Consider the following 26,063-nt stretch of genomic DNA (forward strand, 5'->3'; position numbering starts at 1 on the left):
TCTTTACACTTTTTAAAAGTATTTTTACAATATTCTCTTTAATTTCCCTTTTCTTTTTTGTCTCTTTTGAGCCGTTAGACGCCTTCCACAAAGATACTCGTATCATGATTTTTTTTATTTAATATTCTTTATTGCACCCCCTAGGATACAATTTCATACTTTCTTAATTCATGGGGGACATGGACATTCATATACCATAATCGCCACGCTTGGTAGGCAGGCTTGCAATCACAATGTGGTGTAAAGATGGTTATGGTATGAAGAAGACGCTGCTGCCCATCCGCTGGAAACTTGTGAGCAGCGGTAATTCTATATCATTAATGCACAAAATGTGATTGATGTGATTTGAGGTGATGAAATGATTGCAATCCGATAATCAAACCCATAATCTACGATCTCAGTACACAGTCCTCTACCGCTGAGCTACCACTGCTCACCATACTCACTTTTTAAATTTATTACATCATAATTCATTTTCATTACATTGTACTTTACTATGGTAAATATGCTGATAAACATGCCTATCTTTATTTTTAATTGTAATTTATATACATTGCAATTTTTCTTATATTTATTAAAATTATTTTCCACGCGATACATAATGTCATGTAAATAAACAATAATTGTGTAATATCTGTGCCTTCGAACTGTGTAATAGCTATATAAATTGTTGTTAATGTCGTTAAAATTTCCAAAAAATTTGCGTTCATCTTCCTGACGTGTACGTCATAAGGTAACAGATTTCTAAGTTGTTTAAGTATTAAACTGTATATACCAGTCGTAAGCTAAAAACACGAAACGTGCTAAGTCCAGGGAGGATAAAATGACGGTTATTCCTGCGTCGATGTTGACAAACAACGGAGAACGCAAGCCATCTCATCAATGACTCAATTCCTCGCTATGAAAATGCGACGCATTCAACGTCGTAAACACTTCTTCATAACTTTGATTAAGTCTATAAGTAGCAACAGGCGCAGCGAAGGACGGCAGGAAGGACAGCAAAGGAAGCAATTGATAACAGTTAAATAAGTAAATACAGTCGATAAAACATTTATTTATGACTAATTAAACAAAGCAGTGATAATTAGGTAATTATACGAGTAACATTATATAACACATTACATTACCATTTATAGCGGTGCTAATCACTACGCTATTACTATTTATTAATATTATACAAATGAATAATAATATTATATCAGGGGTGGCCAAACTCCTTAACGGTTTTTTTTTCCAGACTTTTTTTAATTTATATTTTTTTCGAGCTGCATCTAAATGTATTTAAGATCGAACAAAAATATATTTATTGACGATATATAATTAAGTGTACAGAATACTGTGTATTAAAATTTAATAGTTTAAATTTAACACATTCATTTACTTTTTTTTACTTTACGTTTGATATAAAATTCGTTATAATTTGGTGACAACACTTCTCAATAATTCTTTTAGACGCTGGTTAATTAATGCTTAAAACGCATTTATAGATAATCATAAATAATTTTTCAAAGAGCCGCATGTAACTCGCGAACCGCACGTTCGTCCCCTCTGGATTATTTTATATTTTGAAACATTTAACCAATCAATATTTGTTTGCGACATAATTGCATATATTAATTACGATATTTATACTGGGTGATTGGTTATAAGTGTCAAAGCTGTAAAGAGGAATGAATATATATCACATTTGCTATCAATATATGGTCCACCTCTCCAATAATTAATGGTTTTAAAAATATCAATTATCGTAATGATAATATATTAAGAAAATTTTTCCAAATTCGTATTACTACATATTAAAATTAAATATTGTTTACCATCTGTCCCTGCTGGTTTTATAGCACCAGAAGATATTGATGTGTCGCATTTTAATAATAAAAACAACAAAGGACTTTTTTTCAACGATAACCAATTACCGTGTATATAGCGCCCCAGTATACTTATAATAAATAGGTTAACAATACAGCCTCATGTAATGTCTCTGAACTATCACATAGGAAAATTAAAAAGAAAAGGTGGAAAAACGACCTCGTTAAGATCCTCGAAAGATGATGATGGAAGAAGAGATGTAGGCCGTTTTCAACCGGTCTTGTTGTACATCTATGAAGATGCCTATGTCCAGCCTATAGACTAGATGAAATTAAAAAGTATAAAAAACAGACACTTAAAATTAATCGATTATATTGTGGAGGACTTTTTAAGTAATAATAATGTTTGATAACAATTTGCTCTGCTAATCTAAATATATATATAATCTTGATATTAATTTGTATAATGTCAGGTTTTTTTTAAATACTATTTAAAGAAAAGGATATACACCCTTCTACTTTCACCTTACCTCTCCCATCCTTCATATTTCCTATCATTCAGCGTACATTATTCACAACATACAGCATTCACCCACATTACATTGTTTCGCCTAATTACGACATCCACCTCCCCGCAACAAAACCGCAAGAAAGTATGGCGACTCTCCTCCTCTTCCAAAATGTGATGCTGCTGCAAGCAATGCTTCTACCCATTTCCCCTTCGCAAGCCACTCTAAGCATGGGACAGCAAGTAATTGTGTGTACGTAATACCACGGTATCGTCCACCGCTGGGTCACAGATGCACGAGGGACTCCATTTGAGCATAAACCTATACAGGTACTCTGAGAATCCCAATGTCGTACGTCGCGTAAGCTGCTTGGATCCACAAGAAAATCGAACAGATCAATATCGAGACGTGTGTCTCCAAGAAGCGCGCGTGAAAGAGTAACGTCAGGGCCTCTAGGGACGTCGCGTTTTGTTTTTGCGTTTAAGAAAATTCAATATTAAGTTGGCGAGAAAGCCGCGACGTAGTACTGTGCAAGTGATCACAAAAATATCGTTAGAGTTTATTGTGGGCTCTTAAAAGATGCCATTACAGTGGAGCAATTCAATTCTGATTCTAGTTTCTATTAAAATTAGCCATACTGGCATAATATAAATGAATGATTGAACTAGTTGACGGCATTTCTGCTGTCATGTATGGTCACCGTGTAGACTACCTTTCACTAAAACCAGCAGAAGCTTTCACTAAGACACATACAGTACTTGTTATGATATTTTAAGATTGTTATCAGTATGTACTAATCTAAAACTAATCTTGTTTTTTTATTTTTTTATAGAATTCAGCCGTCATCTGCCAAAATAAGTTTTTGAGTAAGTGTTTTTTATTTATTTTTTGTTTTATATTAAGTGTATAAGCATAACTATACTTCATACAAGTGTGTAATATACCACAAGACAAACAACCAATAGAAATAACCACGATCAACAAGATTTTGAAATTGGCTATAAATAATTGTATCGGATGGATCACATGTCTTTCTCGCACTTGATACAAATAAAAAAAAACAAAATGCAAAAAACATGCGCATATAATATTATGCAACGCGACGAACTGTTACAAAACAATATGCAAATATTACCGACGGTATGCCACTGCGTATTTCTACTTTAATTACCCAGCAATCGAGGTATGATTAATAGCATCCCATTTTATATAGTTAAATCCGGTTGATAAATATTTTTGTTTATATTTATGACATGATGATCCAAGCTACTAGGCTACTAAGCTAATAGGCTCGAAGTCTTCAATTCTAGTAATTAAAGACTGTGATATGAAATACCAAATTATGAGTTCGACCCCTCACAATCGCACAATATATGTGATTTGTCTAATAACTGTCATGGTTGACGATGGCATAACCTAAAAATAATGTATTTTATTTTAAAATATAATCATCAATTTCTACACTGCACTCTATATCGTATAATCTATTTTGGTTAAGAAAAAATAATGAATATTAATATAATATTAATGTGTTTAAGAAATAGTTGCTACATTTTTTGCCCAATTGTTATTTCAAATGTAATTTATTTAACCGGAACAATTGCACAATATATATACACAACACTAATAAAGAGGAAAAATGTGATAAAACTGTAATATTCCAAAACTAAAAAACAAATCATATAAGTCTACCCGCATAAAGCCAGGACGCTATCTTTGAGACATATCCCCACGTTGGTGTATTAAAAGGATTTTAATAAAAAAAAAGTTTTTTGCTGTTGTGTTTAATATTTCTGAGAGATGCTTGTACTTTTACTGTTTCTTGTGGTTGGCAGAGAAGTCATTTGTGGTAAAAAACATCGAACATTAGGTGAACGCAAAGAATCATCACCATAAACCATTCAGAATAACAGTTTACTGTTTTTTTTTTTTTTGTGAAATTTTAGCTAGATGTCTATTCTTTATCAGAATATGATAAAACAGGTATCAATTACACTTGCAGACATATTTTTATTTTTAGTCTCAACATTGTCAAGTTTTAGTCACTTTTTGTTATCATTTTGTGTTTGTAATTGTGAGTGTAGTGCGGTATGAAATAAATGTTTATCTATATAAATCTTTGGTTGATTTTCAAGGTCCCCATCGCAACTTTTCTATTCGGCCACCGGAGCTATCAGTAAAATGTGAGACCGCTAAAACAGTTACGTTTATGACGACGCCGTCTAATGCGAAACAACTGGTGGTTCTTATACCTCACGAACAAAGCCCCGACGTGTATGACGTGAGTTTATTCAAAAATATTATTTTGATATCCAGCGACGATCTACTGTTTGATATGATCATCATCTTTGTGACAGCTGATAAACGCCCACAACAAGGCAAAGGCCAAAGATATTCAGGATCTTCGGTCTTGTGTTGCCCGCTTCCAGCCAATTCTCGCGACCTTGACCATGTGGTCGGACTAGCTAATGTTGGGCTTATCAACGGTCTTAACAGCCGCGAGTTGCACAAGCGATTGGTGCGCCTACTGCCATTTCAGACAAGAATTTTTTACGTCGTTGACTTAGGTCCTTCTGCGGATCTCCTGGTTTGATATCTTTCATTTCATATTCATCTTCAATTTATACAATCATTAGCTATCCTCCCTTTGTTAGCACTGTCTTATGCGGACTTAATTTCATAAATTGTAATTTTGGTTGTTGAAATGCCAAAAAGAAATTCAGGCTGTGTTTTATATCTTTACGAGCTATATTTTGAAATATCAGTATACTTAGCGAAAGAAAAACAGAAATATCTCTGCTAAATTTAAAATCTTTAACGTAAATTTCACCACTTATAGATCCAAAGATATTATGAGTCACTCCATAGGTGTATCTATGTATCTATATTGATACATTCATATATCAAATTGGAAAAATAATCACCGCAAGTTAGTTAATTCTATTTAACAATACAGATTATTTAATACTTTAATAATGTATCGATTCAGATGCCATACACTGTGATGGAGGAGAGTGACGTCATATCCAGGATATTCAAGGAGACAAAAAGTAACTACACATTTTGGACGACTTCGCTCAATGAGGACGGCACGCCGTCGCTATGGCTGCAAGGTCCAGAAGTCAGAGAGTGGGAGAGTCCCCAACAGAAGAAATACGACATCAAAAAAGAGATATTAACTTATAATTACGTAAACGGTTCTCAAGAAATACAGGCAGAGTTCACTTGGAATGCAACCGATGGTAATAATTTGCTTTTTTTACATTGATTACCTAATTAACACTGTCATTAATAGCTCTGGGGCACTTGAATATGTACATCTTATTACTATAGTTGTCGTTTCAGCCTATAGTTGCCTTCTGCAAGGCATTCCCATAGCACATTGCACGCTTTGCAGGTACGTTGGCGGTTGCAGTGTGGTATTATGGTACGCAGAGAACGCTGCTGCTCATCCTCTGGAACCTTGTTTGTGAGCAGAGGCTATTCCATATAATTAATGCACAAAGTTTTTTTTTATTTATGCATTATTTATAATTTATCTAGGGAATCGAAGCCACGACCTGCGTACGCAAGTATCAGTCCCCTACCGCTAGACTACCAGTGTTCACGTTACGTTATAGTACTGATGAGCATGTAATACGGCGCTGAAACATGTTGCCTCGTTGGCAAGTTCACAGTCGTCCAAAAAGTTTTTTACGAGATCGAATCAGAGATGAGATTCGTAGACGAAGCAAAGTAACTAACATAGTCTAGCGAATTCGAAAGTGCAGAACAGGTTTTAAGGTTCTGAATAAGATTTGGAAATTACGGACCGACAAGGATACAGGCCGCTACCTTCCAGGCCTATTGGAAATCTCTAGAAGAGGGGAGGCTGGTAGACTTTTAATTTCCTTTTATGAGAGTGGCAAAATAAAAACTTTACTTCTGTCATTTTATCTACCCTAACTTAAATGAAACATTATTGTATGAAGTACATCATACAATTTTTGACTTTTTATTAAGTTATAAATAGTGCCTATTTTTTATACATTTTTAACTTCATTTAAACAGTAAGACAAAATTATAAAATTGTAAAAATATGGAAGTTTTTATTTGTGAACGTATTTACCGTAAACGTCGAAAATTGTCGCTATAAAATTAATCTTCGCAGTTTTAGAATAAGAATTTATTCGATCGCCTTCTCGGGGACTTTAATTTCCATTTTCAGATGGAATAAAAAAACGTTTATACAACACATTACGTAAATGTTTCTTTTCTGATGTAGTTGTGAGTTTTAACATGCTCCATCAACTTATGTCTGTGTGGAAATAATGAAAACATAAGAAATATATTTATAATTAAACTGTCCAATTGTGAACTGTAAGGAACCACTAGATTATGAATTGCAACTCACACATTCGACATACGTAGGCAGCAGATACCATTCCAAATCGTCAAGCTATTGCTTTGAATTAATCTCGCTCTCCCCTATTTACATTACAATCTTATTGATATCATATTTATCATATTTAATGTACACATTTTATCACAATTAAACAATTTTTGCTTATTAAAGTTATGTAAACTTTAAACTTTGTTTATAATCTGTTTATTTATTTCACAATAGTATGTAGTATTGTCTTTTCCTCCAACTCCTTTAATTTCTTACCTGTACTATTTTCATCATCGTTCTTATTAATTACGTCCTCAATTATCGCTCTGTACGGGGTCCTAGTATCTCGGTGTAAGTCCAGTTTGGCCAAACTGATCTAAATTAGCCTTACTAAATACTCATGAAAAACAAGACAGAATCTTTATATGACAGTTGTAAAATTGTTTTATTGTTAACAAATATGTTTGAGAGTAAACAGTTATGTACCTGTAAGTCTTCTTGGGAATATATACAACGAAACACCGGCATCACATATACATATATTGTTGAATCTTTGAATAAATTATTACGCTGTTAGTCGAATATAAGAAAGCTTTCCGAAAATAAGATGTTTTGAAAATTTGATAAAATCAGCGAAATTTTGAGATGAGAGCTAAGCTGTCATTGGTATTTTAAAATTATATCAGATTACTCAAGTTATTTCTCTGACATATATACATATGTTTCACCTACGTTTAATCTTCTTTGTTAATTTCAGACGATTTTTCATAGGTAAAAAATAAATCTTAAATTACGTCATACCTATAACAATTTTTAAAACATTACAGTAAAATGTATTTACTCAATAAATTTCAAAACATTCTCATTAATTATTTCAGAATCGGATTACTGTTTCCACGTGCTGAACTATTGCGACAAGAAAATTCTAGGAGATTACTTTGACAAAACTATAGAGGTATATTTTAACACTATTAATTTTACTAGTATAAGTCGTAATATCTTAAAATACAAGGAGGTGTCCCGTGGACTCTCTTCTCCGCTATAAGCAACGAGGATTACGATATGAGGTAGAGGTGATCCAAACCAAAAAAGAAAATTCCGGATCTTCAGGCTTATCCAGTGTGGGAACCTATGTCGATACATTTATTAATTTAAAACATTGCTGTTAAATTAATATTTTAATTTATTGTCATAAATAGTTACATGTTTGTGGTGTTATATAAACATTGTAAGTAGTTTGCTTATGTTACAAAGATATTTAAATTAATAAACAGTTCAAGTGTAGGTTATTGCCATTCTTAATAAAAAATATGTCAGTTTTTTTTCGCAGACGAAAATGTACAGTTTCTTCAAAAGTCCATAGTCTGTCGATATTTAATTCCATTATTGTAGTTTTTACAACAGAGTTCCTAGCGGTGATTTAACGACACAATGTTTTTATTTACAATCGATTTATGTTTTTTGTAGACTAACGCTCTGGCATTGTTAAGCATAGCATGTTTATAAAAACTACAAATTTATTGGCGATAAAAATTAAAAAAAAAAAACTGATACAGATCTGTGGTTGCTTTGCGGTTAAGGAGTGCGATTCTCAATGATAGTTTGCGGGTTTGATGCCTAATAGATGCACATTTTGTTTGAATTTGACATTATTGTGAAAGGTTTTATCTCGGGCGTATACACGGACTAAATATCTGAAGCACGTATGATATCCATCAATAAATAATTGCATACATTACGCAACACATAACGCACAGAACACATGGAAGCTGGGGCCTTAAGATTCTGGCGTGGAGACCATAGACCCTTGGTTGACAGAGGACCTAGTTGAGGTCGTTGGAAGACGCTGGACGCCTATGTTCAGCAGTAGACGTTCTATGGGTTGTATGATGATGATTATTGCATGCATGTTAATAAATTTGATCCGTGAAACTTTGATCCAAGAATATGCGACTACCAGTGTAGTTAATTTCAGTTTTATTATTCTGATTATTGCATAATGTTATTCATGTACCAATAACTATTGTACATAGTTAATTATTACGTCTAAAATTAACAAAGTATGTACATATATTATTAACGAGGCATTTTTCAGCCGTACGAGAACAGGTCTGTAGTAGTGGAAGAACTGCCGTTGGGAGACAGCTGCACCTTCCGGCTCTACGGGAAGTACGGTATGACGAACTTCACGTACCGCACGCCCGAGTGCTACGAGATCGACGGTTGTGAACCACGTACGTATGTGTCTTAAACAATGGTCATTTTTTTTATATGGCTTACATTGCTACCTAATTGGCATTTGTAAATTCAAGGTGCTTAACGTAAACCTATTTAAAGGTAGCGAATCTGCAGAGCTCCGTAAGAGCCTTGCCCAGACCCACTATACACTTTAGTTTCACCGGATTAGGGCCGCCATACTGTGTTTTATAAAAAAAAACCTAAATTTACACGGTTTTTTACGAGACGGCTTATGAAATTTTCTATAGCATTGGAGTCGCCTTGTTCCTTTTTCTTTATAAGATCACATGTGGATCTTTTTAAAGCAACGTAAAAAAGATTATAAACTTTTTCAAAAATATTAATTAATTAAAAACCACAATGTATCTATGAATAATTTAATAATTAAAATTTGGTATTTCGTACAGGCCGACATATCAAAACTTATATATATATTAGCATAAAAACGATACTGTACAATAACAAGACAGGGATAATTTTTTTATCTAAAGACTCTATTGAAGAAATTTTAAAATCCACTTGTTTAATCCTTTTGATATGTCGATAAGTAAATTTATAATTTAAATTTACATTGAAATATTTTGGAAAAAGAATTATAGAAACATAAATAAAAAGGGCAAGAAAATTTTAAACTTTAAACTTTTTATTGTGTTTTCAAAATGCCATCGATTTGAATGTATTAAACTAGCTACACGCCACCATCTTGAAATTATACTCAGTCTTGAGTGAACATTGTCTATTCGTTAGATCTACCTATTAGGTTGTCATTGTAGTTTGTAGAGTGTATGCAAAAGATAGTCTATCGCTAAAGCGCTTACCTTGGACATTTTAAGAGAAATAGAGCTCGAGGACTCTTTTGGGATTCTCGGCTCTTATTATTTATTCGTTCAGGCTAAAATTGCAACTCATAGATCTAATAGAAGGTCGCTCCATAGAATGACTGGACGAAAGGCACCCAAGACTTCGCTTATGATGCGTCCAAAGAAGCACATGCTACATTTATATTTTTTTTTTATCTTTTCTAACCGTTCCTCGTACTTATGGGTTGTCTAGTTCCTGAGAAATTCAGCAACGTGTCTATGGAGATTTCGGAATCGAGCAGCGGGTCAGGTTGGAACGTGCGCGTCTGTTGGAACCGTCCCCACGTCACTCCTCTCAGCTACAACACAACGCTTTATGCGGACGACGTATACAATGTTCTTCTTCCTGGGGTAACTTGATATTATTAGCATCAATAGTTTTAATATTCATGTCTTTCAAAACATATGCATGAGCACTCCATTGACGACCGCTCACCGTACGAAAAAACGTGTTAGAAACACCAAAACAAAACACCACACCCTACTCTCTTCACGGACCGAAACGTAAACGGCGTTGGCCGCCCGGCTACGTCTTCGCGAACAGCGTGAGCGATCCGAGGTAGGACCAGTATCCTTCCTTAGATTGCAAAGTGGTCCATGCTACATACTAATCCGCACTCTACACTCACTACGCTAACATCAACACTGACAAGATCAGGTAAGCCTTGCCTTCACCGTTTTCACCTCCGTCAGAGTGTCTGACATGAGTTCGGTTTCATGACGGACCCTTCCGCTCCGTGAACTCATGTCAGACGAAGCTGTAAAATCCTTGGGGCTAACAACATTAACATCTTCGAGACTATATAATACAATACAAAACATATGCTAGAGTCTCTGGACTAAATTTCGGAATAATGAATATTTTATAAAGACTTATAGGTCTCATATTATTTAATTGTTTTATTGTCTATGTAAGTCGTAAATGGTAAATTTACAAAGCCTTACTGGCAGTCTTAAGTAACATCAGTTTGGGTTTTTTTTATTAATTCATAACGTTTTTGTTTATTTCTGTTGATAACAGCTTTTTTAATTTTCTAATGTTTAATACCGTTTAAGCTAAAAGTTATTGTAATTATTTTTATGATTGATAACTACATTCTACTTAAACGTTACCCTACTATGTAATTCTCGAATTGTCGAATATTTCACCACATTGGGCACAGAACGAATGGCCGCTGGGGTCATAAAGAAATGTTAGAGACCTCGAAGCGGAAAGCGCAGCGAAGGACGTACCCCCTCAAGGAAAAAAGACCGTTTTAAAGTCGTCAGAAAACACTGGTTTCCGGCTGCTTTCAACCGGTCCTGGTGAAGATTGGAGAAGCAATGGACATCCTACGGCTGAAATTATAATGATGATGATTTAGATTGGTTATTTACATTGCAGGATGCCACCGAGGTGGTATTCGAAGAGATATCAGAAGAAGGGTTGTTCAACGTGACGCTGATAGCGGCCACGGTGAGCGGCAGAGCATATTCCCACCGCCAGGGATTCTTACCACGTAATAGACTAATAAAACTCATTTCTGAAACTTTTCATGCTCTATGACATAAATACCATAAAGTTTAATGTTAATTTTATTATTTATATAATAAAAGTAGCTGTCCCGAAATATTGTTGTTAAAATAATACACTTCAGAGTGATCACTTTATTTATTGGTTAAATTTGAAATAAATTAATTTAATGATTTGATTATTGACCGAAGCAGGTGTTAAACGATAGTATATTTATTTTGCTCATGAATTTTCAAACCAGCGGAGTTCAAAGTCAACTGTCAAGTTCGCAAAGATTCTATAGTCATTACAGTTTATGAATTATGTTTTCAAGCTTCAACAAAGTATTAGGACACTAAAAAAAGTTTTTAAAAACGCGAAGTTCAAGGTGAACTGTCAAACTCGCAATGTTTCAGTAGCCATTGTATTTTATTTTATTTTCTGACATTTTAAATACGTAATCCATACCATAAGAACCAAATTTTTGTCTTCCATAAACTTCTTGTTCATACGAACCTTACAATGTATTAAAATAATTAAATTGGAAAAGTCGTTCTGAAGTTACAGCGTGACTAAGGGAAATAATTATTTTTTTTTACTATAAAATGACAAAGCTAGAAAATCTGTAGCACTGCCTACATAACTTCACTACATAAGTTGTCTTAAAGTTAAGAGTGTTAACTTCGCTGCGATATCAAATCGAAAATGAGATCCGCAGAGGAAACAAATTCAGTGACGTAGATCGAAGAATTGTTCCTCTGAAGTGGCAGTGACACGAAAGGTTCTCGAGTGCTGACCTCTTGATAAAAGACTCGGCCTGGGTAGGCCACTAGGTGAACCAACGATAGAATCAAGATCAATCAGTCATTGTGACAATCTTTGCAAGAACCTGTTCTTTGCAGTGAGCACCTATCGGCTACATAAATGAATGAATATATTATCCCAGTGTTAACAAGAAAATACAATACTATATTAAATACTGAGTGTTCTGTTCAGCTCTGGAAGCGGAATCTCTATCTGTCGGACTGCTGGTGGGGGCAGTCTGTGTCTGCGCAATACTGTTCATCGTCATGACCTCTATGATCGTCCACTGTAAGCAGAAACGAAGTGAAAAACTCAAATTTGACTACCTACAGGTAAGGACTTTTTCGACAATGCTCAACAACTTTGTTTTCAAACATTTTTGATATAATAGACGCGTTCACATGTGATACAGTCGAAGGAAGCCGGAACCCGCTGCAATCTCTTCCTCTTTCTCTTCACCGGTGAAGCCGTTTGCCTCGGGGTTAGACTTGAATCCGTCCACTTGTTGGACGAGATGACGATCAACTCCGAGTCCTCGGCGAGGGTGGGTTTGGATGCTATGTGGAGGACCGGGTTGTCCGTACGTCCCCTCTCCACTAAGTGACCCGACAACATAGTTAAGGTTTCGTGAAGTCGCTGGAGGTGGGCAGCGCAAAATCTATTATTGTGACGATCTTTGGAGGAGGTGAAGCCTCCCAGTATGTGACTGCCGGCTGATATAATGATGACGATGGTGATGTTTATTAAATAAAATCGCATTTTCTTTTCTTGAAATCAGGGATTGCAAGAAAAACCTTGCAAGGACGGCGTATTGGTGGCTTTGAAGAAGGAGTTCTCTGTGGAGGACCGGTGGGAGGTGGAGGGGTCTCGGCTCTTACTGCACGAGGTGGTCGGGGAGGGCGCCTTTGGACTCGTTCGTCGCGCTACTCTCGCGCCTGGACGCGAAGTAGCCGTCAAAATGCTTAAAGGTAAATCTATTGATATATACAACGAATATATATATATATATATATATATATATATATATATATATATATATATATAAACGCTGTTATTCCAGACGACGCGATATCGTTTAACGTCTGATAGTCGCATATAAGGGCATTGCTTGATCTTTAGAAAACATTACTTTAAAATCAAGAAGTGGCTAATATACACAGCACGCAAATACGGGGTTCTATATAATGAAAATGCAATTATAAAACTATAATTGTTATTTATATAATATTTGGTAAATATAACTTTTGGAGTTCTACGAATAGATTTATATGAAATTAAAAGCGTCATCGTCATCTCAGCCGTATACCATCTACTGCTTGCCATTACATTTTCCGACTATCTTGTCAAAGTCATCTGTCCACCTTGTGAGGTCAGATTTCCCGTCGGCGGAGGAGGTGCGCTCGTTCCGCACGGAGATGGAGTTGATGAAAAGTGTGGGCGCGCACCCACATGTGGTCAGCCTGCTGGGCTGCTGCAGTGGCCGCCGCCCACTCATTGTCGTCGAGTACTGCAGCCTTGGCGACCTGCTCACCTTTCTTCGGTAACTTCCATTAATTAGCATGATCTGTAGCTACCGTTACTTATAAATTTCTTCGATGTAATTTTACTATTTTCTTAGTGTTTAGAAAATAATAACTCTACTTGCGACTAACTGTACAGATTTCATTTATATTTTTTTAGAACTCTTCAAACATTTTGTAGGTGCTTATGAGAAAAATATTAGAAAATTGTGCAGTAACCTCGGAAACTTTAGAAATTAAAATGACTATTGTATTTTAAGCGTTTAACAATTCACGCGTTTCTAATTTATATCGTCGCTTAACATCTGGATCGGAACAATTAACATTTAATCAATAAATAAAATTATCACTCTCAAATATGTTATATTAATTTACATTTTCTATAGGAATGCAGCAGGTCAATAAGTTCTAGTATTACTAATCTGTCAGGATAGCTAGTATAATACACAAGTATTATATTTCAGAAGTTGCTGGGATGTCATGTTGTCCAAACGCAACGCGAAATACTGCAGTAACAATAAATTGGACAGTGAATATCGGTTAAATTCGCACAAAGACATAGACAATGATACGGGACACAGGGCTGTTGTAAATAAACTTTACGACATTCAGGAAGTATGCGACGAGCTCACGTTCCCAGATTTACTCTCGTACTGCCGTCAAATCGCCATGGGCATGGAATTCCTGGCATCCAGTAGAGTGGTGCATAGAGATCTTGCAGCGCGAAACATTCTCATGACTGGGGACAAGACTCTGAAAATTGCCGACTTCGGCCTATCAAGGGACGTCTACCAGGAGAATCAGTACAGACAGAAGGGCAACGGAAAGATGCCCGTCAAATGGATGGCCCTGGAGTCTTTAACACATAGGATATTCACAACTCAGAGTGATGTGTGAGTAATATTTTTTTTCTTTAGTATATTAAATATCTGTTGTGCATAAAGTTTAACTCAATTGTATGGATATTCCCATATTGGAATGGATATTCCCATATCTGTACGGATATTCCCATATTTGTGTAAATATTCCCATACTCGTATGAATATTATACTGCTATTGCAGGGGAACTATAGTCTTTTCGATTTAAGGAAATAGTGACTAATAATTTTGATTCTGCTTTTAAAAAACAGTTGTTTATGTTAATAGATCATTCTTCATAAAGCCCCTCAATTTTCTTTGTATTTGCTGCTGCTAGCGTGAACTGCCCCCTAACGAACTTATAAATTATATTACAGTAAATTAAGGAAACGCGTCAGTAGTTTTTGAAAGTATCACTTCAACTAGTTGATGTAAACAGGGCTTTCTTCCCATCCAGTGAAATTGTAGTATGTAGCGGCCCGAGCCAATGCTACCCCGGGAGCTTTCGAACTTTGCTAACTTAAGAGTTTTAGGCGTGGATAAGCTATCTGATGCAAAACGTATATTTGTATTAATAGACAGATAAGTAGGTTATATAATGTGTGCAGGTGGTCATTTGGCGTGGTGATGTGGGAGGTGGTGACAGTGGGCGGAGCGCCATACCCGGCAGTGGCGGCTTCCCGACTGCCGCGCCTGCTTCGCGCCGGCTACCGCATGCCTTGTCCCAACAACTGCACGCCGCAACTGTATGTCATAAAAGTCATAACACTCGTAAATTTCATTTAACTCATATATTTCCTTAACCCTTACATGCATAATGATGTAAAACTGCAACATACCACTTAAACGTAAAATGAGAGAGTAAATGCATAGTGTTGTACGAGTATATATGCAACATAAGGTTTTTTAAAACCTAAGTTTAAAAAATATTATATACATTTTAATTTTTTTGCCCTGCATTTTAGTGTATTTATCTACAAGATAAATATTTTTTTTAAAAGTATAAATAAAAGTCATGCATTTAAGGGTTAAAGTCAATTGATATATAATAGTCATAATTCTAAATGACAGATTTTATAAATCATTGAGAATTGATCTTAAAAGATAATTGTTAACAGTTAACCTGTTGCATTCCAATAGAGAAAACAAATAAATGTGACAAATTCCAGAGTGATCACTTTATACAGTGATAAGAAATAAGCTTTAAAACCTATAATCAATCGGCCTGTATATTTTGTCAGCTATGAAGTGATGATGTTGTGTTGGCGCGCACGTCCGTGCGAGCGACCGACGTTCACACAGCTGCGCATGCGCCTCGACGAATTGCTCACGGCTGCCTGCGCTGACCGCTACCTCACGCTCGACCTACCCGCCGACCAGCCTTCACTACCTACACTACCCGCCCTACCCGACGCACTTCCCAGGTATATATACATTTATTTATTCACTTCACTTAGATATAACGTAGTCTAAAATTTTGACGTACACAATTTCGCACACCAATAAGCTTTTGCAGTCGTCACTATCAAGTTCGTAGCAATACGTGTCATGAGTATAGTAATTTCATGACTAGCATCACATGCCGAAAATACGATATCGCTTGTTTCGTTTTGTCACTTTATTTTCAACTTTAAATACTTTTTTAAGAGAAGAACTCAATTTAATATAAGTTAGTATAAAATTAGGCTTCTCTGTAACGAATTCAACTTAAAAGCCTCGAATTTTACCAAAGCCACCTGATTTGAGAAGAGCTCACAACAAACTTAGTCCGGGAAATCCCCTAATCCTGCTGTATTATTTCCCAACAAAGTTAACTATTTTCAGAGAAATTCATTTTCAAGCATTCTTATCACTTAATAAATCTTTTATCACAATAGTACAATTTATATTCTCTTTTTTTAATTTGCTGTTTCATGATTACTTAGGTATTTCTATGGAGTATGTTATAAAAGCAGTTATTAGGTTTATGAAGCTTAGAGAAAGGAACAACTTAAAGAAGACAAATTAAAGAAGTTCGACTTTATTCCTAATTTTAATCTAAGTATCAATGTTTTCCTTTTATTTTTTTGTTTTCTTAATTCTATCGAAGTACATTTAACCTAAATAAATCACTTTTTCAGTTCAAATACTATATATTTGATTTATCATCGCGAGTTACTATATATTATATTATTAAATTACTGCTTAAAATGCGGAGAACACTAGTATAAGTAGTCATTGTTTATAAAATGTATTGTAATATAAAACATGTTTCATTTTCAGTGGCAAAAACTTATGGGAACGCGGAGAAAGCTACGAGAGGCCCAACGCTCTGAGCAACCACTACTCGTCCCCGCCGGCCACACAGCCCGCGTGACGCGTACTGCAACTGAACTGTATTATACAATTTGTACATAATAAATTCACACATCAACCAATGTCAGTTTTTTTTTTCAAACCTACACATATAATTTAGCTCTATCCTTTAACACGTCGTTATAACTGACCTCCACGTATTCCCTTCGAACAAACAAACATACATACATTTAACATGGGAATTGATTGATGTAACCTAAAAATTTATAGAAGTGACCTGCGGATTGACCTGCTGGATTAATAGATGTTATTGCCGTCTTACATATTCTACTGTACACTACACTACATACAACCGGCTCAACCGTCATACATAGTGTAAGCTACAATCTGCTTTACAAATCAACTTTAGGTTCAAAACGAAAAACAATTTGGCGACAAAGACAAACCACATTGACGTATCGAGAAATCGATACCCAACATATGTAACCAAACCGGCACTGAAACGCACAGCCCCCACAAGACGGGCACGCCCGCTGCCAGATACGTTTCAGCCGCTGATGTCTATCAATTCACATCACTACAGAGTAACACCGATCCACCTAGGAATTTCAGAACCACGGGCACGGCTCTCATGTAATACAGGTGTTTCCCAAGCATATTAGCATGTACCTTAGGACAACCAGACCTGCCCAGGAGCCCCAGAAACCCGGGCACGGTTTCCATGTAAAACAGGTAGACCCGTCGTCCTAGGCTATTGGCACTGATCCGGAAGGGTCCTCCACACTCGCCCCCGCAGACCCACCACGACCATTATCTTCTTAACATAGTATTTAAACTATTTCTTTTATATGATAACAACCAATCTACGAATGGTTTACGCAACTTACCCGGGCCAAGGGTAAATACTAATCAACCGTCATCGTGTAAGAATCTTACCACGTGAGGCCTGTGACAGTCTTACCCAATCGAACACAGTACAACTCTCTCACGTGGCTCTTCCTTTGCACTCCTCACACGCGCAATGCGTTCGCAAACACATGCCTCTCCAAACGCATGTCGTTTTCTCCCATAATGCTCGGTCTCCATCTTTTTTACCAAATTGCCAACATCTGTCATAATATGAATAACATAGCGATAACACGTTGTAAGGGTGACAAAAGAGGTGTAATTCATTTAGTTGCACTAATCTCGCGTCCGAAAATAGCGTATTTCGCGACCCATGTGGAAGCGTCAATTAGGATCTGAACATATGCCAAAAATGTGATTATACATGTAGTCTTTTTCCATTTTAAATAAAAGTCGTTAGTCTTTTCAATCTGTCAACATATAGAGCGTAATCTGTTACGGGTGTAAAAGCTATGAAGAGGTGATATATATGTTATTTAGTGTCAATGAATCATACAAATAGCAATAGTTTCAGAAATATAAAAAAAAACAATGAAAATATAATAAGAAAGAGCGATTACAAATATGGTTTACTACGTACAAAAATTAATAATTATTTAATATATCCTTGCAGACTTTTTACTGTCAGAAGTTATAGACTTCTCGCATTCCTTTACAAAAATTTATTAACGGCAGATATTTACGACTCTTGAAAGCTTTTACACCGGTTTTTGACAACAAAATCTATATTTCTTGTAGCCTTAACATATGTAAAGTGTTACAACAATAGCAAAACTTACATGGCCTGTTAGTAGCTTCTTCACTCTGAAAATTATTTTAAATCGGACATGGATAAAAAAAAAACAAAATAATATTATTAATACATTTATTACAAATTAAAACCGAAATGAAATCATATATTAATTTTATATATTATACAATGATACATCTTAGCGCTAAATATAAAAATATTAAATATTCGTAACTGGTTCAGTAACGCGCCGCCCAGTTTCAGTACTACCCTCCATAATTCACATACAGTTCTATAAACAATGCGCTCAAGTGTGTTATTTTTCACCGCATTCTACGAATAAAATCTACGACACAAGTTGCACACGTTTATCTGTATATAGGACGTCCCAACTGAGCAAAGTTACTTTCACATTTACATTTCATACTATATTTTTAACTATATCTTATTGGTAAGGAAACATTGAATTTTGTTATTATAATATCACACTAATACGCTTATTATATAGTTGTGTGTACACGCCTCAACGAATTACAAACACATAAAAAGGATACAGGTTTTTTATACACCATGTAGTGAAAAGAAACAGAGTAGATTTTGTTTAAAAAAATTCTTGTTTAAAAGAGATCTCTTTACCCTTTTAATTTCTCTCTTTCTCTCTCTCGTGCTATTTTAGAACTAATAATGTTGGTAACACAGACAAATTCTTTGAAGAAAATCATTAATAATAAATATGAAACTTATGTTGGCAACACTGGGACAGTTTTAATAATAAGACATCCATTTAACCTTCTCGTATCATATCAAATCGATACAAATAAAATGTGACTCTAGAAAAATCTATGAAACATTTATTGGAACAGTTCAAACTTAATTCATGCTTAAGACTTTCAATAAAAATATTACATTTGATTAGTTCGACAAAAATAGTAAACGACAATTATCACACCGGTAAAGTAGTGTATATATCTAAACGAATAATTACTTACGAATAGCCTATCATACGCTTTCGTTGCAATGTATTTTATAAAGTAAAAACTATGATTCAAGACATGTAGCATTGGCAAGAATTATAATTAACAATTTCAGCATTAATTAATACAGACATCCCGAAGTTAATAGCTTATTGTTGTGTATTAACAAACATATGACATAAAGTTTTCCCACGAGAACTTATTTATTAATGATCCACGAAAACTTGGTGGCTACCGAGCGAACATTAGAATTATATATCTATATGTGTTGCTATGGGTGTTAGTTATGCCTATTTACATAAAAGTGCATGAAATGCACTTTTGAAAAACGATTGCTAATAGCCGAGAATAAGACTACTAACTATACCTGCTTGTGGGTAGTATTATTAGCTTATGAAACCGTATCCATAATTTTTTAGCAAAAATCAATTTTAAGCAGAAAAGCATCTAATAATTCGATCTCTCGTCATATGCTATACGCTTAAAATTACTCAATTCAAAGAAACCTTTAACTAATATTAATAAAATGTTTCTAGAATACATAAAAAAGTCGGCATGTGTTTTTATAAATCGAATACAAAAATGCAAGCTGTTAAGTGTAACTTATGTTGTTATAATAATTAGGGAGATCTATTTCACATCTAAACTATGTTTTGTGTGTAAACATAACAAGAAATAAATACTTTTATCTGTTGGACAATCGACATCATAAATTGTTTTTCTTAACAAAAATATTAAGCTAATTTAGTAATGACACTAATCAGACACTCTTTTTATAGTGAGAGCACTCATATTTTACACAAATAAGATTTTTTTTTTGCTATCCAACAACATATCGTTATTTTCAATTATTATATAAGTACCTTTTGTTGCACTTTCAAAGTGCAATAGGCAGTGAATATTTGTTTACTATGAAGTTGAATCTGATATCGTAAGTAATACATAAATTACCTATTAAAATATATACACGTACAAAGAAAATTGTTCTATTTATAAAGTAATTTTTGAAAATATTTAAATTATAATATACTATGTATGTATTCAAACTATTGTTTTTGATATTAATAACTGTAATAATATAATACAGTATCATTATAATTATGAGCAAAGGTCAAATATTCAGACGTCCACTAGACACTTTCCATATGGATTTCCAATATGACTGATTTGAATCGGTCTGTATCCAACGCCATCCAACAATCTTAAAAAGGTCGTCTGTCCGTCCGTCTTTTGTTAATTTATCGAAACTTTAGTAACTTATAAAGTTGACACCATATTTATCTATACCAAATTAGGTAAATGAACATCTGAATATCCAATCTCTGTATATAAGACCAATATATAGTTACATATAATACATATCTATCTTTACAATAATATACTTATATAAATAATATTCTTGTTTATCTACATTAAGTGATTTTTTTTTTAAATAAATCAACCAAACATCTTCTTTACTATTATATTACTTAAATGTTACTATGATATGAGTATTCATAACATTAATTAATACTTGCTTTTAAGAATAACTCAAGTATATAATTCACATAATCAACATTTCAGCAATTCAATGAGTTTGAGCTGTACATTTTAAATGTATAAAAAATTGAATGATACACGATTTAAATGATGAATTACTAGCGGGATTCTTTTAAAATATGATAATCATCGTTATAAACCTAATAAAATATGTGATATTGCCAATAACAGAATTTTTATTTTAAAAAAAACAAGCGGTTGTTCACGTCTGTGTTTATATGTTCTGGATAGAATTTTGCCCTACTCAATAATGTAATCATGTTCATGTGAAAGGCGTGATGCTATGCAGACATAATATTTTTAATTATAAAACTGACGTATGCATGTACCATTCAAAACTGCAGTACATTTGTGAAGTAATACAAAGTTTTAATAAGGAATGTACAAAAAATGTTCATCACACCTGGATCCACTGCAATGTGACGTGGACATCACTTTTGCTACAATAAATGGTGTATTTATTTTTGTTTGTGTTGAAGGCAGTTCAATTGGCGAGACGCAACGCCGCGTACGGTCAGTCGATGGGCGGCGGTTGCGCTGGGATACTTGACGGCGGGGCCGTCAGATAACCCGCGGCATGCGGTGCTGTAAAAAAATGTCGTTTTTGATATCATGATTAGGACCTTAAGTACTGGATTGGAGACCACAGACCGGTAGTGTTGAAGCGTAGTGTGGGATGTTCATCCGCAAGGTAGATAGGACACCGTCAAGTTCGCCAGAAGACGCTGGATATAGGCCAGTTCCATCTAGTCCTATTAGAAATTCTTGAACAAGACTCTATGTCTCGCCGTGGAAGCCCTGCATGTGTTGGTAGTAGTGTTACAGTGCAGGGGGCGGTGTACCTGCGAGCGCGTGGTGGTGGGGCGTGGAGGAGATGAAGAGGTCGTGCCGCTGCGCCGCGTACTGCTCCCACACGCGACTGCGCGCCAACAACGCACGCACGCGCTCACCGTGCGCGCCCGACCGCGCCATGCCCTTCAGCGCGCGCACCAGCTGAGCGGCCGCCTGCCCCTCCACGCGACCTTCCAGCACCAATAGCAGCTCCCCGATCAGATCACTCTCCAAAGCCTGCCATATCAAGTAAATATTAAAACTAGTGCATTCGTCAATAACGCTTCAGAAATATGCTAATATACGCTCAAGATCAGATTACGGTCCTCGGAAATCGTTCATTTTCAAATTCTAAAATACCTAAGCCTCACAATTTGAATTTAAAAATAAAAACGAGAATGGGTATAGTGAATGACATATGCGCCCCGGAGAGACACCGAATTGCTTCCGAGTCTATATCCAATTCTACCTCAGAGAAGTAAAAAAGGCGTGAAACTGAAAAGGGCTATGCAACAAACCCCATGGTCTGCCAAGATTATAATAATTTTTAGTTATAAAGTAAGTACAGGTTAAGCAACATCAAGCAGTAGTAGCCTAGCCAGTAAAGAACTAAGACTTGCAATCGTAGATTCACAGGATAAAATGTAATATAATTCACTCTTTGTTACTTTGCATTAATTATATAGGCATGCACCTGAACAGAAACAGAACAAACAAGTTTTCAGAGGATGGGCAGCAAGCGTCCTCTGTGTTCCATAATAGTTTTTATTTACACATTCCATACACTATAGTTTATCCTAACAATAATTGACAATATTAATAATAAAAATAAATATGTTGGTAAATCATGTTACTTTCACGTCGTTTCTACCCAAAAGCATTGGCCTCGCTCAAAGATATCTACAGGAGGATAAACCATAATATCCAGGCATGGCGGGAGAGTTGGTGATACTGCCCATTATAATGAAACTTAAAACATATAGTCTGTAGAATTTATGCAGCGATGGTAAAAATGACGGTCTTATTGCTCGAGGCGATATCTACCAGCAACAATTTGATAAAAATAATAGGAATAGGTGGCTTAGGGCGAGTTTCATATAAAGGAATCCTAGAGTTTAAAACAATGTATGTGTATATATACCAAATACAGAGGTCGCTCTGACATATAATTAAATGAAATTAGTTTTAGGCAAATAAATAAATAACAATTATTGTCAATTCGATCAAAAATTCGATTATAGCAATGTAAAACGTAATAACATAAGTAAAATAAAATAAATGTAAATATATATATATATATATATTATTAGTTTATGTTGATATATATATATATATATATATATATATATATATATATATATATATATATATATATATATATATATATATCAACATAAACATAAACACACCTGCAACACCAACTTGTCGGTGTTCGCGTTGTTATTGTTAAATATGGCGGCTAGAGCCTCGCAGGCGCTGCCGACCACCTCCCTGCATGTCTTCACGGCTGTCTTCAGACCGGCCATCACGTCCGTTTGCGTGAATGCCGCCACGCATGCCTAAGACATACGTAATTTTTTATAAATATTAATTAAAACACTAAGGAACAAAATATCTAACAAATTGTGTTAAGTACTATATAAAGCTTTATTTAAATGTTGAAAACATTTAAATAATAGTTTTACTTTATTATGTTATATTTGCACTAATATATTATAACTAGTTCAGTTCGGCCTTGCATGTTCCTGTTGAAAATACAAGGTCTTTTATGTCCAACAATCAACTTTCTACGATTGAAATAATGATGGTAATAATCTGTTTGACTCGTTCTAGGACTTATCGATAAATGATAACTCTCAGAGTAAGTTCCAATGTAACAACAGCCGATGTTTGTTTTAATGTATAGTCACGTCTCGAGATGACTCGTACCTCAGGTACACAGAGTCACTTCGTGTGCAATTATGTCTTATGTATTACCTGTGTGTCGGCAAGGGCTGCCAATACAGGCACGGCGAGCCGCGGACAGGCAGGCAACAGGCGCGCCAGGCGGGGCATTTCTCCCAGTTGTGCACAGGCCTCACCTAGCGCCGGCTTGGCTCGTAGAAGAGCAGCCAACGCACGAGCGCAAACTTCACCGCGGCTTCCCTTCAAAACATATAAATAACATATATAATCATATTTTTCCCAGCCAACCTTAGAAAAACTGACTCTTATGGCAGGAAAATAAAAAAATAATTACAGTACATAGAATTTAACATAATTAAAGTAATTATTTAATATCAATTGAAAACACTTACATCAGAAGAATCCTTATTGAGAGCAGTAAGAGTTTCGGTAAGTAACTCCTGAAGGAACTTCTTAGGGCTACGCAGGCTCCAGTGCGGATTTTGCAAGTACAGCTTCAGATATACGCCGCCCACTACCACCTCGCCAGGTGGCGCCCAAACCTCCTCTCCGTTTGCCACTCTTTCTAACGTCTCACGATCCTCGAATAACACATTGGGATCGCGTAGCTGGTTTGCAAAATGTCTGTAATATTTTCAACAACATTATAGCAAATATTTATTCCAAATATTTAATCATTGTTTACAAATACACCTATCCCCCGATTTACACGGTACTTATTTTACACGTTTTCGCTTTTACACGGTTTTCCAAATAAGTTTTTTTTTTGTTTTAAAAACCGATTTTATTACCATCTCTCATAATGTAAATATTTCTGCTTCAAACATCGAATCCGCACAAATAACTTCGAGTAATGAAATTGAATTCGAACCTTCGATTCCGAAAAAAAAGAATGAGAGTAATTTCTGACAGTGATAAAGGACAATAAAACACCTTTGGCTTTATTTCTTGTACTTGTGGTTAATGTATTGTAATTAAATAAAAAAATAAAAAATCACAACTGTTAAATAGCAAAATTATGCATTTACTGCAAGTTTTTCGATTTAAGTACACGGTTTTGACTTGAAAATTTTAAATTTTCGATTTACACGTTTTTCTTAGGAACGTATCTACCGTGTAAATCGGGGGATAGGTGTACATATCCTGCTATGTTTTCCTTTGTGATTAGATAATATGGATAGTATATCTCATACATAAATAACAAATTATCATCATTCCGTCAGCCGATAGACGCCCACTGCCAGATTATACATTTCTCCTAAAAATCACCACGATAACTGGTGTGGTGGTGCCCGCATACGACTTTTCACGGCCTTGACTATGTCATCGGTCTACGTGCAGGGGGGACAGGGTGCCACTCGAAACCTTTTAACCCTAACAGCCGAACGCATATAGCATTAAATAATAAAATAATTGTTACACATCTGTTTATATCTACCTCGCCTAATGTTGATGATTAGTTCAGTATGCCTGGCAACAAATTAATGAATATAGACGACGTAATAAAAGTATTTTAATAAAATTAATTTCCAACGTTTTCTATTTTTATTGAAGTTAATATATCAATACAAGATATAACTACATGTTTAACTAATGTGTTTGATGTATATCATATAAATGTGAGTGGGAGGAGGGGTGGGGGGGGGGGGCGTTACCTATCGCGGAGGCGTGCAATGTGCGCCTGCACACGTCGACGTGCGTCATCGCCCCACACCAGCTCGGGGTGCTCGTGCGTCGCGTCGAACGCCTGCATCGCACCGCCACAAGACTCGCGCACGCCGTCCGCGAACACGCCCGGCACGTACCGCGACATCGTCAGCCGCACCTGAACGCCCCAACACACTTTACTCTTACCATTGTCCATATCAAGGTTCGTGTAATATAACGGTTGCTACTTTGTAGCAAGTATAAACCAAATATGTAAGAATAGGCAACAGTCTCTTTTACCACTTGTAGCCCACTACACTTGTGCACTCCGGTGACAAACATAATGAGAGAATCTAATCAAAGTCACATTGTCAGTAGTTAACACGCAGTTACTTAAAGCACCTTAAATTAACGCACAGTATTAAAGTTACAGGAGATAAAGAAAAACCGAAAGACTGCGACAAGTGTACAATACCACCCACCCCTCATACACTTGTTATGATAAATATTTAAATTAGTTTCTCAAACTTCGTTTACGGGATAGAATCATCACAATTTCAGCCTCAGAACATAGGCTTCATCCATATAATTCCACGAGGATCGGTTGGAACCTAGCGTCTTCCGACAGCCTTAACATAGACATCTGTTTATCTTATGGATAGACGTCCCAGGCCGCGCTTGTCGGTCCGTCTCCACTCCAGAAGCTTAAGGTCCCAGCGGCCATAAGTTCTGCGCAATGACTTGCCCTCAGCCACTACAACTTGCCAATCCGCAG

At 35.5% G+C, this 26,063-nt stretch overlaps 2 protein-coding genes across 2 annotated transcripts in view; one reads left to right on the forward strand and one right to left on the reverse strand.

Moving 5' to 3' along the window:
- The first annotated feature begins 233 nt into the window (after positions 1–233).
- LOC137921639 (tyrosine-protein kinase receptor torso-like) lies at positions 234–16,829 on the forward strand. The gene is made up of 13 exons (XM_068764438.1): positions 234–303; positions 4,453–4,598; positions 5,307–5,559; positions 7,568–7,644; positions 8,785–8,923; positions 9,981–10,138; positions 12,496–12,627; positions 12,862–13,051; positions 13,458–13,623; positions 14,068–14,496; positions 15,070–15,207; positions 15,703–15,885; positions 16,724–16,829. Exons 1-13 carry the CDS (start codon positions 234–236, stop codon positions 16,815–16,817), a joined length of 2,175 nt encoding a protein of 724 aa, XP_068620539.1. The 3' UTR covers positions 16,818–16,829.
- A 1,684-nt stretch (positions 16,830–18,513) lies between these two features.
- Rme-8 (receptor mediated endocytosis 8) overlaps positions 18,514–26,063 on the reverse strand; it is a 41,601-nt gene continuing 34,051 nt past the window's right edge. Inside the window, exons 33-38 of the mRNA XM_068763954.1 lie at positions 25,297–25,466; positions 24,034–24,265; positions 23,714–23,881; positions 23,146–23,295; positions 21,748–21,973; positions 18,514–21,490 (exon numbers count right to left, since the gene is read on the reverse strand). Coding sequence (XP_068620055.1) covers positions 21,420–21,490; positions 21,748–21,973; positions 23,146–23,295; positions 23,714–23,881; positions 24,034–24,265; positions 25,297–25,466 — 1,017 coding nt within the window. The 3' untranslated portion in view covers positions 18,514–21,419. The remainder of the gene's footprint in view (positions 21,491–21,747; positions 21,974–23,145; positions 23,296–23,713; positions 23,882–24,033; positions 24,266–25,296; positions 25,467–26,063) is intronic.

Source organism: Battus philenor, unplaced genomic scaffold (assembly GCF_028537555.1).
Source record: "Battus philenor isolate CCGP_79_NKW_IND1 unplaced genomic scaffold, ilBatPhil1.0.hap1 SCAF_19, whole genome shotgun sequence".
Classification (NCBI taxonomy): Eukaryota; Metazoa; Arthropoda; class Insecta; order Lepidoptera; family Papilionidae; genus Battus; species Battus philenor.